Source organism: Oncorhynchus tshawytscha, linkage group LG12, assembly GCF_018296145.1.
Source record: "Oncorhynchus tshawytscha isolate Ot180627B linkage group LG12, Otsh_v2.0, whole genome shotgun sequence".
Classification (NCBI taxonomy): Eukaryota; Metazoa; Chordata; class Actinopteri; order Salmoniformes; family Salmonidae; genus Oncorhynchus; species Oncorhynchus tshawytscha.
Genome location: NC_056440.1, coordinates 69,902,278 through 69,921,505, shown reverse-complemented (window position 1 = coordinate 69,921,505; position 19,228 = coordinate 69,902,278). Strand labels below are relative to the sequence as shown.

Genomic DNA, 19,228 nt, shown 5'->3' with positions numbered 1-19,228 from the left:
CAGTCAGCAGTCCTGTGAGCAAAAACAGCTCGTTGATGAGAGGTCGAATGAGGATGGCAAGAATCATGCAAGCTAACAGGCGGAACACAAACAGGCAAATAATGGCATCCAACTGGCCTCACAACCGCAGACCACGTGTAACCACGCCAACCCAGGACCGCCACACCCGGCTTCTTCACCTACGGGATCATCAGAGGGTGGAATGCTGAGGAGTATTTCTGTCAGTAATAAAGCCCTTTTGTGGGGAAAAACTAACTCTGGTTGGCTGGCCCTGGTTCTCAAGTGGGTGGGCCTATGCCCTCCACCCATGGCTTCACCCCTGCCCAGTCATGTGAAATCCATAGATTAGGGTCTAATGAATATATTTAAATTGACTGATTTCCTTATATGAACTGCAAATCTTTGAAATTGTTTAACTTATATATTTTTTAAATGTACTTCCCCCTCAGCTCAGACCTGCAATAACTCTAATAACACTCTAATAACACCTACAGTACACTACCGTTCAAAAGTTTGGGGTCACTTATAAATGTCCTTGTTTTCCATGAAAACATACATGAAATGAGTTGCAAAATGAATAGGGAATATAGTCAAGATGTTATAAATAAATATTTTTAATTTAAATAATTGTGTCCTTCAAACTTTGCTTTCATCAAAAAATCCTCCATTTGCAGCAATTACAGCCTTGCAGACCTTTGGCATACTAGTTATCAATTTGTTGAGGTAATCTGAAGAGATTTCACCCCATGCTTCCTGAAGCACCTCCCACAAGTTGGATTGGCTTGATGGGCACTTCTTACATACCATATGGTCAAGCTGCTCCCACAACAGCTCAATAGGGTTGAGATCCGGGTGACTGTGCTGGCCACTCCATTATAGACAGAATACCAGCTGACTGCTTCTTCCCTAAATAGGTCTTGCATAGTTTGGAGTTGTGCTTTGGGTCATTGTCCTGTTGTAAGAGAAAATTGGCTCCAATTAAGCGCCATCCACAGGGTATGGCATGGTGTTGCAAAACGGAGTGATAGTCTGACTTCCTTCTTCAAGATCCCTTTTACCCCTGTACAAATCTCCCACATTACCACCACCAAAGCACGGCCAGACCATCACATTGCCTCCACCATGCTTGACGGATGGCGTCAAGCCCTCCTCAAGCATCTTTTCATTTTTTTTCTGCGTCTCATGAATGTTCTTTGTGATCCGAACACCTCAAACTTAGATTCATCTGTCCATAACACTTTTTTCCCAATCTTCCTCTGTCCAGTGTCCAGTGTGTTCTTTTGCCCATCTTAATCTTTTCTTTTTATTGGCCAGTCAGATATGGCTTTTTCTTTGCAACTCTGCCAATAAGGCCAGCATCCTGGAGTCGCCTCTTCACTGTTGATGTTGAGACTGGTGTTTTGCGGGTACTATGTAATGAAGCTGCCAGTTGAGGACTTGTGAGGCGTCTTTCTCAAACTAGACACTCTAATGTACTTGCTCAGTTGTGCACTGGGGCCTCCCACACCTCTTTCTATTTTGGCTAGAGACAGTTTGCGTTGTTCTGTGAAGGGAGTAGTACACAGCGTTGTACGAGATCTTCAGTTTCTTGGCAAATTCTCACATGGAATAGCCTTCATTTCTCAGAACAAAAATAGACTTAAGAGTTTCAGGAGAAAGTTCTTTGTTTCTCGACATTTTGAGCCTGTAATCGAAGGCCAGTTTTATTGCTTCTTTAAAATCAGAACAACAGTTTTCAGCTGTGCTAACATAATTGCAAAAGGATTTTCTAATGACCAATTAGCCTTTTAAAATGATAAACCTGGATTAGCTAACACAACGTGCCATTGGAACACAGGAGTGATGGTTGCTGATAATGGGCCTCTGTATGCCTATGTAGATATTCCATTAAAAATCAGCTGTTTCCAGCTACAATCGTTATTTACAACATAAACAATGTCTACACTGTATTTCTGATCAATTTGATTATATTTTAAATGCACAATTCTAAGTGACCCCAAACTTTTAAACGATAGTGTATTTAAAAAAGGATTCTGATGATCAATTAGCCTTTTAAAATTATAAACTTGGAATAGCTAACACAAGGTGCCATTGGAACACAGGAGTGATGGTTGCTGATAATGTATGCCTACAGTGGTTCATCCTTTAAGAGTTGCATACTGCGGCACAGCTTGCATGGTCCCGCAGAATTCTATGGCACATTATTTAAGTGCCAACCACTGGTACCATTAATGCTAGTAAGTGCTAGTTTGACCACCAGAGGGCATCTCTGAGAAGCATTTGATAGCCTTCAATAGTGACTGTACTAGAGAATTTAAAACCTTTTTTTGTAAGAACTTAGTATATGGGACTGATTAAGACATTTTGCTTAGTTAATTTGATTCATATTATTGTGTTTCTATCCCAAGAAAAACAAAAATTCTCTGGGTTTCCGTTAGAATGGAACGGAAAATATGGCGCTGTACAACGTGACGGTCAGGAGGAGGTTACAGTACTGGGCTATTTAGCTAAATAATCCATGGGGGTGCGGGCACGCGGGACACCGGGTTCAATTTCGACGGGGAGGAAGGAGTAGGCTTGTCCTTGTAAATAAGAATTTGTTCTTAACTGACTTGCTTAGTTAAATAAAAGGTTACACTAAGAGCATAACATTTCTACACCAAACAGAGATTCAGTAAAAATTAAAAAACTCTTTGATTTATCAAGACCAGTCCCCATGCTTGTCTCAGAGCATGAAACGGTGCTAAAATAGTTGTAGGCTATTGCTTCAAATCTTATTGCTTCTAACTGCAATATGCTCTTTAAATAAGACCTACACCACTTTTAACAGCAAATTACTCAACACTAGTGAGACTCATGTCGCCTACGGTAGGCCTACAGTATATCAAAAAATATGATGTGACTCTCTGCCAATAATTACATATAGAGGATTGGAGGACTCTAAATGAAAACCAAAAGCCGCCTCATGGGTCTCCCGGTGGCGGCCGGCAAGGGTATTGAACCTGCATCTGTAGCAACACATTTTGCACTGCGGGAGCCCCCATCCACAAAGTATGAAAATACAGAGAGGTGTTGGTAAAGGTATATTGTCTTGCCAATAGCCCATAATGGGCTATTATAATACTGTACATGGTGTCCAGGTCAGGATAACAAAAATATGTATTTATTAAAAGACTATCAGAAAGAATGTTGGTACTTATTTTGATCTAAAGCCATGAATGAGTGAGTCACTCAGCTTTATGTAGGTGCTGGCTATATGACTGTGCCATCAACTTGATAATATATAACGATATTTTGGAGGTTATTTCGTTTTCAAAAAAACTAAAGTGAGTGATTGTAATCTGAATAAAAAGGCCAAAACATTTGTTTTTAGAGGGAGAGAAACGCTGGGCCAATTGTGCACCGCCCATAATAGGCCGAAATATAGCCCTGCTAATAGCCATAATGGCGCTGTACAACGTGACTGTGTGTGTGTTTGAAATAATATTTTCCAGTAAGCAACAATTTGTTTTCCTTTATTAGACAACTTTGTTCCAATATTTTTGTAATTCAGTGATGTTTATTCCCATAGTAATTAGTTATGGATCTATAACTAAATAAACATTGGCATTTTGAAAGAGTATTTTTATAATTATTTTATTAACAAAAGCATAAAGATGCTGATGAAGAAATACAGTACTGTACAGTATATGCTTTTACATGTGGATAATAAAGCATTTTGAAGATATAAGCCACCTGCATTTGTTTATTAGGCTGCAGCAGAACAGCATAACGGTCTGGATGGCCCTTACTGTGCCTGGTGAGCAGTTGGTCAAGTTCTGTTGTCAGAATAGGAATGGAAATGTCAGGGTGAACCGACGATGAACTCGCCAGGTATGTTGACTCTGCCTGTAGGAGGTGGAGTTCCAGAGCTCACAGGTGTGCCTGGCATGGATTGTGACTCCATCTCTTTCCTCGCCCTCTTCAATGCGTCATTCTCCGCCTATGCCGCCTGGCTCTGGACCAATGCATCAGCTGTCGCCCGTATCTCTGCCCTCCAATAATGTTTCTCTTTCTGCTGGTCTGCCTTTAATGACTCGATCTTGGTCTTCAAAGTTTGAATCTGATCCATGTGCACCATCCTCAGATGAGCAGAATGGTACCACCCTGAGCCCCCATCGATTACAGTCGCCTATGATAGAAACAGTAGATCAATTAAGAATTCAAACGTGACTAACACACAAATGCTTTCAAGAATCTAGCAAAACTATCCGCTTTCTTGGCAACCATGAGTTTTTTTTCGGTGCGGCCCGTTGTCCAGCCCTTTGTTGTCCAGCATTGTAAAAACACATTCACGTTTTTAGTACACAATATTTTTATTTATTTAACTGTCATTTAATTATCGATTTTATTACACAGTATGCCAACATTTTTTTTTTAAATGCACTGAAACCAAAATACCTTTAGTTTTGGTGATTCTCTCAGCTTCGGCTCATTTTCAAGTCCTCTTGTGGTTAAGTCCTGGAACGGGTAGCAACATAGAAAGAAGCTAGCTTGATGAAAACAAATGTCCATTTCGTCTGTTCTCTTTGGTCCCAATGTCATTTTTTGCAGGTAGGGGGATGTTCACACCTACAGTAGCCAGGCTATAAAGAGTCTATTGTCCTGCTAATCGGGCTACAAGTGTTTGAAAACGTGTTTTCAAAATGCCACCAGCTGTCCATCACTACTGTAAATAAAAACACAGCATCTTGTTTACATTCTTTATTGTAACCACAATGTCACAAATAATTTGTATCTATCTTTCCAATTACTTTTAGAGTTTGGGATTTACAAATGTGTGCTGTGTCATTTTTCGTTAAATCCACTTCGGATTAAAGTATCACTTTTGACTGACGCCTTTAGTGAGAGGTCTAATAGTTTGAACGTGCAGACTTGCACTAAGAACAGTGGGAACATTTCCCTAGTTAGCACCATTATTAGTGCAATGCCCCTTAAAAGTGTTGCTCTGTGCTACCCAGAGTGGCGGGGTGGGTGCCCCCCCCCCCCTTACCCCTTACTCCTCCTCCCTTCCCCATGGGCTAGGTCCGTCGTCTGTGCGCCATCCCGTGCCCCCCTTACCCCTTCCTCCTCCCTTCCCCATGGGCTAGGTCCGTCGTCTGTGCGCCATCCCGTGCCCCCCTTACCCCTTCCTCCTCCTCCTCCCTTCCCCATGGGCTAGGTCCGTCTTCTGTGCGCCATCCCGTGCCCCCCCCTTACCCCTTCCTCCTCCTCCTCCCTTCCCCATGGGCTAGGTCCGTCTTCTGTGCGCCATCCCGTGCCCCCCTTACCCCTTCCTCCTCCTCCCTTCCCCATGGGCTAGGTCTGTCTTCTGTGCGCCATCCCGTGCCCCCCCTTACACCTTCCTCCTCCTCCCTTCCCCATGGGCTAGGTCCGTCTTCTGTGCGCCATCCCGTGCCCCCCTTACACCTTCCTCCTCCTCCCTTCCCCATGGGCTAGGTCCGTCTTCTGTGCGCCATCCCGTGCCCCCCTTACCCCTTCCTCCTCCTCCCTTCCCCATGGGCTAGGTCCGTCTTCTGTGCGCCATCCCGTGCCCCCCTTACCCCTTCCTCCTCCTCCCTTCCCCATGGGCTAGGTCCGTCTTCTGTGCGCCATCCCGTGCCCCCCTTACACCTTCCTCCTCCTCCCTTCCCCATGGGCTAGGTCTGTCTTCTGTGCGCCATCCCGTGCCCCCCTTACACCTTCCTCCTCCTCCCTTCCCCATGGGCTAGGTCTGTCTTCTGTGCGCCATCCCGTGCCCCCCTTACCCCTTCCTCCTCCTCCTCCCCCTTCCCCATGGGCTAGGTCCGTCTTCTGTGCGCCATCCCGTGCCCCCCCCACCCCTTCCTCCTCCTCCCCTTCCCCATGGGCTAGGTCTGTCTTCTCCCCGTGCCCCCCTTACACCTTCCTCCTCCTCCCTTCCCCATGGGCTAGGTCCGTCTTCTGTGCCCATCCCGTGCCCCCCTTACACCTTCCTCCTCCTCCCTTCCCCATGGGCTAGGTCCGTCTTCTGTGCGCCATCCCGTGCCCCCCTTACCCCTTCCTCCTCCTCCCTTCCCCATGGGCTAGGTCCGTCTTCTGTGCGCCATCCCGTGCCCCCCCCCCTTACCCCTTCCTCCTCCTCCCTTCCCCATGGGCTAGGTCTGTCTTCTGTGCGCCATCCCGTGCCCCCCTTACACCTTCCTCCTCCTCCCTTCCCCATGGGCTAGGTCTGTCTTCTGTGCGCCATCCCGTGCCCCCCTTACCCCTTCCTCCTCCTCCCTTCCCCATGGGCTAGGTCCGTCTTCTGTGCGCCATCCCGTGCCCCCCTTACCCCTTCCTCCTCCTCCCTTCCCCATGGGCTAGGTCCGTCTTCTGTGCGCCATCCCGTGCCCCCCCTTACCCCTTCCTCCTCCCTTCCCCATGGGCTAGGTCCGTCTTCTGCAGCCCATCCCGTGCCCCCTGCCCTCATGCCTTGAACCTCACGCACCCACCACTGTTTCAGTGGATACAGCTGGAGAACTGCAAGGCAATCCCATTGTGCGCCCCTCTGGAGCCATGACCAATATATATTGTCCTGCTAATAACAGGATTCATAATATATCTGTAAGAATATCCAAAGGGATTTTATATAATTGTGAATTAATAATAAATTGGTTTGTTTAAAAAAAATATACTTTGGAGATGGTTTTGTTTTCAAATAATGTAACATTTGTGAGAAAGAGGCCAGTTTGTTATTTAGAATATTTTATTTCTGTTTTCCGAGGGAGAGAAATCAAAAACCTACAGTCTCCCAGTCGAGTGTGGCACGGGCATTGATCCAGCATCTGAAGCAACACAGCTTGCTCTGCCACACAGTGTCTTAGACCATTGCACCACTCAGACGCTGTACCTCATGCCTGGTCAGGAGTGGGCTACAGTACTACAGTAAAACCAAAATAATTCTAACAAAACAATAAAAACCTTAGTGTAACAACAGTTTTAGTAAGTACTACTGAAGTCGTGCACAATTATCAGTTTCTATTTAGGTTTATGTCACCCATTCGTTGTCAGTTAGAGACACAGTAGGACCCAAAACATAATCAGTACTCTAACTCCCCCTTGTGCTGGTCTGGAGCAATGAAGTAGTGACGCAAGGTACCGTACTAAACCTCAAATGACCTCTAAGTCCCGCAGCATGATCGCAAAACTTTTAGTGGAGCAACCACTGTATGTTGATATTCTATTAAAAATCAGCTGTTTCCAGCTAAAATAGTTATTTACAACATTAACATTGTCTACACTGTATTTCTGATCAATTTGATGTTATTTTAAAAATGGACAAAAGATTTGCTTTTCTATCAAAAACAAGGAAGTGACCCCAAACTTTTGAACGGTAGTGTAAGTGCTGCTTTACATGTCAGAGTGATTACCTACTGCTCTACACAGTGGTGTACATGTAACCTAAAATGTCTACTAAAACTCTAGACTGGTGACATATTTACCTGCTACACAAACACAGTGATTACCTGCTTCTTAAACTCTGAAGTCTACACCAAAAACATTGCCACAGAAAGTCATTTCGAGGAGAAAAAACCCAAAGACCTCTAATTCAGTATCTAGGCACAGTTACTGTACTACAGAAAAATATCATACTACAATGGCGTCTTTAATGTGCTAATCTCCATCCATTATCGGTCAACTCATCCAGAGAGGACAGCACACCCCCTAACGGGATATTACTAAGTCATTCAAAAAAGCTGTAAGTAGCTGGGCTCTGATGTGTAGCATACTGTCACTTCATACATGGGTAGGTGCACACACACTTCTAGGTCTCGGTAGATGATGTCACTTACACAACGGCCGCTAGCAATTCCACATCAGCTAAACACACACACACACACACACACACACACACACACACACACACTCTCACACTCACACTCACACTCTCACACTCACACTCACACTCACACTCACCAGGTGCAGGGCGAAGAAAAGGATGATGAGGACTCCGCAGGACAGCATGGAGAGGCCCAGTAGCAGCACCAGAGGCCGGTACTGGCTGATACAGGAGAACTTCCTGTACAGGGCCTCATGTTTCAGCTCCTGGTCATTTAACAGGTACTTCCCTTTAGCCGGCATGGTGGTGCTGACCTGTTCACTACTAAAACCCTGATAAAAGGTTACGGCCCAAAACACGCTGGTTTTAACAAAGAAGCATTTCTATCAACTTCCACTGTCCTCTAAGAGTTGCTGAATTTCCTCTCCACCACTCCTCACACAGGTATGGTAGGCAGGGAATAACGCTGAAAACACCACCCCACAGTGTAGGGCAGGGTAGGAGCCGTCTTCTGCTGCGACTGAGACAGTCGTGTGTGTGTGTGTGTGTGTCTACAGATCCACACATCCAGGTCGGCAGGTTTGCTGAGGTCTTCTAGCTCATACTGCTCAAGTGCAGTTGTCGATTTTCTCCCTCAAGGGCATTTTTAATATGTACCTCTTCTTTCACTCACAGGTTTAGAACTTTCTCTCGCTCGCTTTTCTTTCACTCTCTCTTTCTCCCTCTTTTATCTCCTTTTCTGCATTGGCAGGCAGACCCAGTTCATCCTTGCCAGCTACTGTGTTCCATTCTTCATTGGGGTTGAATAATGATCCCAGTGCTGAGAGAAGAGACTGGGGGAGGAGGAGAGTCTAAGGAAAGACGAGAGGAGGAGGGGAAAGAGGGTGGAGCCTGGGAGGGCGGAGAAAGAAAGAGGGGTCGTCAAGGATTCCTCCAGGATTCAGGATTCTGTCCCATCAGTGCTGAGCGGGTAGAGAGAGGGGCCCAATGTAGCTCCACCCACTGGAGCTGTCACAGTCAGAGGCCTGGGGAGGAGACAACAGAGACAAACTGGGTGAGCTTACTGGAACCACTGATAAAAGACAGAAGTAAAGTGAAATAGCAATCCACAACACTTGAGGGGCATGGCTCTTCAAAGCATTTTCTCTTGTCGACATGTCAGAAAATGTCGATGCACTCACTAAGCTTGTTAAGTTTTAATAAATAGATTACATTTTTATCTGGCATAAAAAAAATGTACAGTTTAGCAATGTGATTTGAAACTACATAACTGTCTGCCAAACTGTACACAGTGAGAGTACAGTACAGTGAGTCCCTTCATATGTTGTTTTAGCCAAGGGTGTAAATATGTACACACGTGAGTGAATCTTCAATCCTCATTCAACCCAAGCCCTGCAGTTGTTCCCACGATCAAGAAAGCTTGGTTTGTCTGTATTCAGTCCCAGCCCCAGTCCTCAGTCTCTGTCCCGGTTTGGCCACAGCTCCATGGAGAACTGGCATGATGACACCTAGCCCTTCTAATGAATAAACTCTCCATGGAGAACTGGCATGATGACACCTAGCCCTTCTAATGAATAAACTCTCCATGGAGAACTGGCATGATGACACCTAGCCCTTCTAATGAATAAACTCTCCATGGAGCACTTTACTCGAGAATACGCCATCGAGGGAAGAACTCTTGCATCATGGCCTCAACTTCATTTACTTCTATCTTATTAAATTTACTCTGACAAAACGCATTCAGCATTGTGGAGTTTAAATGCTAGCCAAGAGTCTCAGTCTATGTCTGCCAAGAATTTTACCTTAGCAACTAATCATTCACAAGAGTTTAAGGAGATTGTCATTCATAGTTTTAATATGTAACACATTTCAAAGATGGACAAAAATAACTTGTCCTCTCTGAAAGAGGCATATTTTAAATCTCCGGCACTGGGGTATGGCCAAACCGTTCTTCTTTACGTGAAACTGCAATCTTACTAAATGATTAAGGACATGAATGCAGCCCCTTAGAAGTTACATTAAATATCAATAAATCAAGGTGTATTAAGCTGTAGGAAAATAAACCAGGTCTATGTTTTGTTAGGATCCCATTGGCTGGGCAGAGTATGTACTTTGCTCCAGTCTTAATGAGCACAGAGCAGAGGCCACTAAAGCCAGTCAGTATATGAGGAGTCTGATTCCCCTTAGTCCGTCTGCCCTCGCTGGCTGGCTCCCTGGCACACAGGAAGTTTGCTCAGTGAATCAGAGGCTACGTTGTATTTACAAAACTAAGGCTGAATAAAAAATACATTTGGGAGGCTATCGTCTCAAGCACGCAGTAGGAAGTACTAGGCATCCTTTCTGGTTGGTTTAAAGAGGGCTCAGCGGCTGGTCTTTGTCTCACCTGGTAATAAAATCACAGAACACAATAGCACAGCTACAATATGGGCATGACAGTAAACCATTGGGCTCAGAGACTGATTATGATATCACCTCTCATTTTGGGGGAGGGATTATATTCTTGGCTTCATAAACAGGCTGGTGTGTTTGGGAGGCGCCAGATGTTGCTGGGTTGAAAAAAAATATGAAATGAACCTTGCATAATGTTAGTTAATATCAACCTCATCTCAGAAGTTGCTAATAGTCCCGACTCCTGGACCTGTCCTAACAGTATGAAGCATTGTTGCCGGTTTGTCTTTTAGCATGGCAACTGCAACAGTTGCCATGTGCCATAAAATAGCAAAGGCTGATGAGGTTATGTACCTAAAGGCCAGAGAGGGAGGGACACCTGTTGGGCTGTGTGAATGGATATCCCAGCCAGCCAACCACCCAGGATGCTCCAGTCATAGTGACAACCTGCTCTGTCACAACAGGCCGTGTGTTGATGGAGGTCCGGTCAGCAATTTACAGCCTTGCTGTTTAACTGTTCCTTTTATAACTTTAAGACTATTACTGCCAAACAACTAACAACACTTTACCCAGCCCCTATCCTGTACTACCCAGGCTATGCTGCAGTCTGACTAACAGACAGAGTAAGGGAGTTAAAGCAGAGGATGAGGTAAAGCACATACTGGTAAGGGATCTGTCTTCTCTATTAGAAAACAGCTGGGGCCTTGGAGGTCAGGGCCCCTCAGATCTATGATATACACACTGTTCATATGAAGGAAATTACTCCTTCAAAAAGAACACCCACACAAAACACTACAAGCCTTACATCAGACGTGTTGTGAAATATGAGATCATATCTCTGATTTAGCTCCTTCAGACCCTTCAACCCACAGGCTAGATGACTGCTCATGCATGCAACCAGAGTAAACAGTAGGGAGGAGGTTGAATGAATGTGAGGATAACCAGGCCCCAATGGCAGACAGTAAAGGACCAAAGGTCCCATTTTGTCATGACTACTCATCTCTTGGATAATGCAGCATGGTAGGTTGGTGTTATCACCCTTAAACAGGGAGACTTAGAGAGTAAGTTATGAGTCCGCAGTGAGAGATACAGAGGCAGAGATAGACAGATGGAGATAGACAATGAGCCACAACTGTGAGGGAAGTCTAAATAGACCATTAAGGGTGGTACTGTTAGAGAATGGTTCTGGGACAAAGGAACGGTGAAATGGCACTGAGACAGTATATCTCAGAGAGCAGTCAGGGGAGACTTATTATCTAGAAGGCTCCAGGGAACTTCTGCTTATCAATGGAACTCAGGATGATGGTTCTCCTTTCAATCTGCGCATCTTCCTGTTCACTTCCTGTTCACTTAAGCCAAGCAGCTCATGACAAGAGGGTGCTCTTTCGCAATGTATTTTTCGTGCTTTTCAGTGGCTTTGTAGCCTACTTTGTATGTTAGTTAAACCGGGATCACTTTCATTGCCTGACATACTGTCTGGGTGCATTCCAATGTTAGGAGGTCAGGACAGTGAGGAAATAATGAAGACATTTGGAGAGCAGCCTCGTACTGGGGCAGATGGCCCAGTTCCCCACGATGTTAACAATCAGTGAATAGGTCCGTCTCAGTCGGACAGTAGGACACTAGTACTGATCATTCCAGGATGTTTTGTTCAGAGGCAGCCATTTAACACCGCCATAGAGCGCTTGTTTGTGAGACAACGGCCACAAAGACCAGGGAAGTTTATGCAATTTTAAAAACATAACAATACATTCATTACAGAATTCACAACACACTGTGTGCCCTCAGGCCCATACTCCGCTACCGCATATCTACAGCTCCCAGCGCGACAACCTCTTTATGTTCCAATTCTAAAGTTGCCATGGCAAAGGACCGATGCAGCGGATCTCTGTCTGTCTTTGCCGCTGAGTGGAGTCGTGCGGAGCAGTGCTGGAATAGCGGCCTGGCTTGAATAGGCTGGAGTCTCTCAAGAACAGGATGAATAGCAGTAACTGCACTGCATTGTCTGGGAGGCCTTTCTCTCTGAAAGAGCTGAGGCAAATCGAGGCATTCTCACAGAGGCCTCGCAAACTGGCGTCATTTGACTCCTGGAGCAGCCGCAGCACAAAACTACAGACGTAATCGCCAACTCAGATCCCTGCCACGAGAATGAGAATGCACATGGCTGCTGTCGCAAACAGACAACATGCATTAACACAAGATAGGGGTTGTGAAGTTCAAGGGACTGGATGTCGTCTTCTCTTTGGCCTCGCAACATTTGAGGGCTAGGAAATGAAAAAAGTTGCCACTACAATTGAAGGGGAGCAAACTTTATTTGACCTGGTAGGATTGTTGTGCAGGAGACCACCATTCATACTACATTTTAATGAGTCAGAGTATGCCACAGCTGGGCAATTCCATGATTTTTCACATTTAAAATGTACACTACCATTCAAAGGTTTGGGGTCACTTAGAAATGTCCTTGTTTTTGAAAGAAAAGCACTTTTTTGTCCATTAAAATAACATCACATTGATCAGAAATACAGTGTAGACATTGTTAGTGTTGTAAATTACCATTGTAGCTGGAAATGGCAGATTTTTTATGAAATATCTACATAGGTGTACAGAGGCCCATTATCAGCAACCATCACTCCTGTGTTCCAATGACACATTGTGTTGGTTAACCCAAGTTTATCATTATAAAAGGCTAATTGATCCTTAGAAAACACTTTTGCAATTATGTTAGCACAGCTGAAAACTGTTGTTCTGATTAAAGAAGCAATAAAAAAAACTGGCCTTCTTTAGACTAGTTGCGTATCTGGAGCATCAGCATTTGTAGGTTCGATTACAGGGTCAAAATGGTCAGAAACAAAGCACTTTCTTCTGAAACTCGTCAGTCTACTCTTGTTCTGAGAAATGAAGGCTATTCCATGCGAGAAATTGCCAAGAAACTGAAGGTCTCATACAACTCTGTGTACTACTCCCTTCACAGAACAGAGCAAACTGTCTCTAACCAGAATAGAAAGAGGAGTGGGAGGCCCCAGTGGACAACTGAGCAAGAGGACAAGTACATTAGAGTGTCTAGTTTGAGAAAGAGACGCCTCACAAGTCCTCAACTGGTAGCTTCATCACATAGTACCCACAAAACCCCAGTCTCAATGTCAACAGTGAAGAGGCGACTCCGGGATGCTGGTCTTCTAGACAGAGTTGCAAAGAAAAAGCCATATCTCAGACTGGCCACTAAAAAGAAAAGATGAAGATGGGCAAAGGAACACAGACACTGAACAGAGGAACTCTGCCTAGAAGGCGTTGAGACTGGTGTTTTGCGGGCCAATGGGTGCAGATGACTCAACACTATACATGTTAGCTACTACAGCGACTGAAATGACTGGAACACTTAACGAGCTGTAGTTAGTTTCGGAATGGGTAGCAAGGAATAAGTTAGTCCTAAATATTTCCCAAACTAAAAGCATTGTATTTGGGACAAATCATTTACTAAACCCTAAACTGCAACTACATCTCATAATGAATAATGTGGAAATTGAGCAAGTTGAGGTGACTAAACTGCTTGGGATAACCGTGGATCAAAACAACAGTAGCTAAGATGGGGAGAAGTCTGTCCATAATAAAGTGCTGCTCTGCCTTCTTAACAACACTATCAACAAGGCAGGTCCTACAGGCCCTGGTTTTGTTGCAACTGGACTACTGTTCAGTAGTGTGGTCAGGTGCCACAAAGAGGAACTTGGGAAAATTGCAGTTGGCTCAGAACAGGGCAGCACGGCTGGCCCTTAAAAGTACACGGAGAGCTAACATTAATGACATGCATGTCAATCTCTCATGGCTCAAAGTGGAGGAGGGATTGATTTCATAATTACTTGTTTTGTAAAAGGCGTTGACAAGCAGAAGGTACCGAGCTGTCTGTTTAAAACACTAGCACACAGCTTGGACACCCATGCATACCCCACAAGACATGCCACCAGAGGTCTCTTCACAGTCCCCAAGTCCAGAACAGACTATGTGGAGGTGCACAGTACTACATAGAGCCATGACTACATGGAACTCTATTCCATATCAGGTTACTGATGCAAGCAGTAGAATCAGATTTAAAAAGCAGGTAAAAATACACCTTATGGAACAGTGGGGACTGTGAAGTAACACACACACTGATTTTGCGTTGTAGATATGCGGTAGCGGAGTATTGGCCTGAGGGCACACAGTGTGTTGTGAATTCTGTAATGAATGTATTGTTATGTTTTTAAAATTGCATAACTGACTTAATTTTGCCAGACCCCAGGAAGAAGGCAGCAGCTAATGGGGATCCATAATAAATACAAATACCACCTATTGATACCCATCTACCAATAGGTGCCCTTTTTTTGCAAGGCATTGGAAAACTTCCCTGGTCTTTGTGGTTGAATCTGTGTTTGAAAGTCATTGCTCGAATGAGGGACCTATAATTGTATGTATGGGGTACAGAGATGAGGTAGTCTTTCAAAAATCATGTTAAACACTCTTATTGCACACTGAATGAGTCCATGCAATTGATTATGTTAATTGTTAAGCACATTTTTACTCCTTAACTTATTTAGGCTTACCATAACACAGGTGTTGAATACTTAGAGTCAAAACATTTCAGCTTTATATTGGTTATTCATTTGTAAAAATGTCTAAAAAGATTATTCCACTTTGACATCATGGGGTATTGTGTGTAGCCTAGTGACACAAAATCTCATTGTAATCCATTTTACATTCAGACTGTAACACAACAAAATGTGGAATAAGTCAAGGGGTGTAAATACTTTCTGAAGGCACTGTATATCAAGCAGGGCGCTGCATTCAGTCTCGTTTAACCAGGCTACCAGAGTCAACCAACTCACCACACAACAGGACCCTGTCTGCATGGTCTCACAGCTGACTGAAATATGTACAGTAATGCACTGTCCTTAAATTAGATCAGGCTCCCATCACCCCCTCCTCCCACAACCCCCATAGCATCATCCAGTGGTATTGAATTAGCTTGGTGCAGCAGGGAGAGCTGCCGAAAGACAATGACATTAACAGGATGTTATCTCAGGCTGTTTTCAGCTCTTTACTTTATCATAGCTTGTTTATGATAAACACAGGAAGTACAGGCGAGAGCGAAAGCGTGGGTCGGAAGCCGGGCCCTTGTCACACACAAGTGTTCCAAACGCTGTGTCACATACACACAAGTGGAGCCATCCATTTTGTTACATGACACACACAATGAATGGTCCTGAACAGTGATATTCATAGAAAATTAATCATTAAAAGCCCATATCTAGGTTGAATCAATCAGATTGGGTAATTTCCTGTTCTCTCAAGAGAAGCTAGTTATGGACATGAGAACCACTGCCTGCACATTCAATATCATAAGTGTTCCTTCCTTCCCATACTGAATAATCAATAACTCCCTGTGCATGAGAGTAAAGCATTTTCTAAAATGGAAACAAAAAGAAAACACTGGAGGAGGAAAGAAAAGGAAAGAAAGAAGAGAGCATTGTTTCCAGTCAGTGCAGCCAACCACATCCCTATTTCTGGTTTCATAACCCCTCTGTTAGCAGAGCCAGGCCAGGCTGAGGCGAGCTGGCTAAGTGCCCCAGCCCAGGACCTCTCAACCCACAGCAGCCTGCTAGGGTCTGGCTCTGGACCCCTCTCACGGCCCTCCCTGTCCTCCCTGGCCTCCACCACCACGGCACTGATCATGGAGCCATAATGACTACTCAGTACGCTAGCCAATGAACTACTGACGCCACCTCATAATCCCAACAGAGTGCAGTACAGTAGATTATACAACGGGTGGGTCTAATCCTGGATGCTGATTGGTTTAAAAAAATAAAAAAATAAAAAAAAAAATCGCATTCCAGACAGTGTCTATTCCACAAGATACCACTGGCTAAATCTGACGTTGAAATGCCTATTTACACAGTTCCATCTGACTGTGCAATCCACTGTCTCATCAACCTTGCCAAGCAATTTACATATTCGTTGTAAAAAAGCATTTGGACTTCGTCTTCCATTTCTTTTAGACTAGCATTTGTGTTTCAACAGCAGAGAATTGTAATAACCTTTGGTCTGTCTCTCCGACATTTGCAACATTGTTTCAACTTTGAAATTCGATCTCCAGCTGTCCTATGAACGTATCCGGAGTTGGGACGAGACAGACTGGCAGCTTTTCTCAGCCAGTCAAAATCATGAATCAGCATAATTTTTATGCGTATTTACAAAGAAATGTCAATAGAAAAACACGAAATGCAGCTAGTTTGCTGTCATTCCAGCTTCAGTCTGAAGTGATTGTGTTTGCTATCTCTTCTGAACAATGGCCTGGCGAGAGAGCAAATGTTCTATGCCAGGCGAAATCGCTCATTTTTATAGATGTATCCTCCCCCCCAAAAAAATAACTGGAAAACAGCTTAAACAAACGCAAATGCAGATACTTCATTCTGGCTGTGTGAGGACAGACGCTGGAGACGAGAATCAAGTACAGGGAGTGAACATTTAATGAAACACAGACAGGAACAGAATGCAGACAGTGTCTGGACTGGGGAAAACAAAAAGGACAATAATGCTGACATGGGGATGAAACAGACAGATATAGGGAAGGCAATAAAAAAAGTGAAGGAGTCCAGGTGAGTCCAATAAGCGCAGATGCACGTAATGATGGTGACATGTGTGCGTGATGAAGGGCAGCCTGATGCCCTCGAACGCTAGAGAGAGGAAGCGGGAGCAGGCGTGACAGTACCCCCCACCCCACACCACCCTCTAGGAGCGCCACCTGGTGTTCCACCTGGCCGAGGCGTGGGCGCCGGACAAGCCGGCCGAGGCATGGTAGCCCGACGAACCGGCCGAGGCATGGGAGCCCGACGAACCGGCCGAGGCGAGAAAGCCCGACGAACCGGCCGAGGCGAGAAAGCCCGACGAACCGGCCGAGGCGAGAAAGCCCAACGAACCGGCCGAGGCGAGAAAGCCCGACGAACCGGCCGAGGCGAGAAAGCCCGACGAACCGGCCGAGGCGAGAAAGCCCAACGAACCGGCCGAGGCGAGAAAGCCCGACGAACCGGCCGAGGCGAGAAAGCACGACGAGCCAGCTGAGGCACCACTGGTTCCATCGGCAGCGGCACCCTGAACCGACGTCACCACCAAAATCAAGAACTCCCTGATGCTTCAAATAGTGGTGTCAGCATTCTGTGAGGACAGACGCTGGAGAAGAGAAGCAAGTACAGGGAGAGAACATTTAATGAAACACGGACAGGAACAGAATACGGACAGCGTCTGGACAGGGAGAAAACAAAAATGACAATGCTGACATGGGGATGAAACAGAGGAAACAGACAGATATAGGGAAGGCAATCAAAACGTGAAGGAGTCCACGTGAGTCCAATGAGCGCAGGTGTGCGCAATGATGGTGACAGGCCTGGCGCCCTCGAGCTTCAGAGAGGGGAAGCGGGAGCAGGCGTGACAGGCTGCACTGTTTGACGTGAATGTGTTAGCCAAAGTTGACTAGCTAGCAAGCAAGGGATAAGAAGGTTGCCAGCCAGTATAGCAACGGAACATTTATAACAAAGACTGGAACAAAAATACTTAATGACTGAGTCGTGTCTCTGGCAACTGAACCAATAGAACAAACAAGCATGTAATGAATAACTAAATACAAATGAATAAATTCATCAAAATAATGTTAATGAAAATATGTCAATCATTATTTGATTGTGTTGGTAACCCATTGTATAAAAGTGATAATGCCCTCGAAGCTGGTGTTTAGAAGATACATTGGCACGGTTTGCAACAACACCCATGCCAATATATCCTCCAAACACCGGCTTCTCGGGCATTATCACTTAAGTAGATTTGATGTCTAGACAGTGTTGACCTCTGCTACTAAGGTGTTGTAGGGAGAAAGGGAGGGAGACACCAGCTTCAGCACCAGCTAGGCTTAATGAGGGTAATTTTCCATGGTGCCATACAGTTAAGGGTGTTGACATGGCCATATGGTCCATGTTTTGAACACTGAGCTGTCATAACCTGGTTGTTGTAAATTTTCCAATGAATCATGAGTCAGTCAGTTGGTGAACCAGTCAGGACTAGACTCTCTTTTACAGCGAATACATGAACATACCGGACAATATACCATTTTTTATACCAGTGTTGAATGACATACCTCAGTGAACCAGTCACAACTGAGCTTCCAGAGGGCAGAAGCTGTATTTATTTCCTCAGATTGAAAATGATCTAACTATAAGTACATGAACGAATATACCTGACATCAATATTATGCATACAGTATGTGCTTTCTACTGTATAGACTATTTTTACACAGCTGCAAACTGGGCAGGTGTGACTTTCCATAAGCATGAGTCCACTGCATACTATAGTAGCAGCACTTTGATTGTGTGTGTGTAACATCTAGGCCTATATCTGCGCTCTCCTGAACATGAAGCCAGGCTCATAATGTGACTAAACTCAGGTCCTACAATTCTAGAATGTTTGTGTTTATGACCAACTATGATGTTTAGTGATGCATTGAACAAAAATGTTCTTCTGGGACCATTAAACATAACCTACTGTGCATGGAAACTGAAACCATACTCACACTAAATTTAGGCTGACCTAAAAACCTAGAGCTGGTACAATAAACAGAACATTATCGATATCGACCAAACCGTCCACTTATCGTGGGCATTTGGCTGATATTGTTCAGTACGATAAATAACCGATAGGGCCCTACTAGAGAAATGTGAGGTTTAAAATGAAATAAGTTTCCTAATATGGGTGATTGTTAATGGGACAATTGATAGATGCAACATTAGAAGTAGTAACAGTTTCAATAACTACTAATATAAAAAAATATCATGATAGTCATTTTGTTTTACCCCTTTTTCTCCCCAATTTTGTGGTATCCAATTGTTTTTTTGTTAGTAGCTACCATCTTGTCTCATCGCTACAACTCCCATACAGGCTCAGGAGAGACGAAGGTTGTAAGTCATGCGTCCTCCGATACACAACCCAACCAAGCCGCACTGCTTC

At 44.7% G+C, this 19,228-nt stretch overlaps 1 protein-coding gene across 4 annotated transcripts in view; it reads right to left on the bottom strand.

The window, feature by feature from the left end:
* LOC112249333 (adenylate cyclase type 2) overlaps positions 1 to 19,228 on the bottom strand; it is a 75,198-nt gene that overhangs the window by 34,583 nt on the left and 21,387 nt on the right. For all 4 annotated transcript variants that reach the window (XM_042331005.1, XM_024419184.2, XM_042331007.1 and 1 more), the window contains one exon: positions 7,957 to 8,844. In XM_042331005.1, the coding sequence (XP_042186939.1) occupies positions 7,957 to 8,121 (165 nt within the window). In that variant the 5' untranslated portion in view covers positions 8,122 to 8,844. The remainder of the gene's footprint in view (positions 1 to 7,956; positions 8,845 to 19,228) is intronic.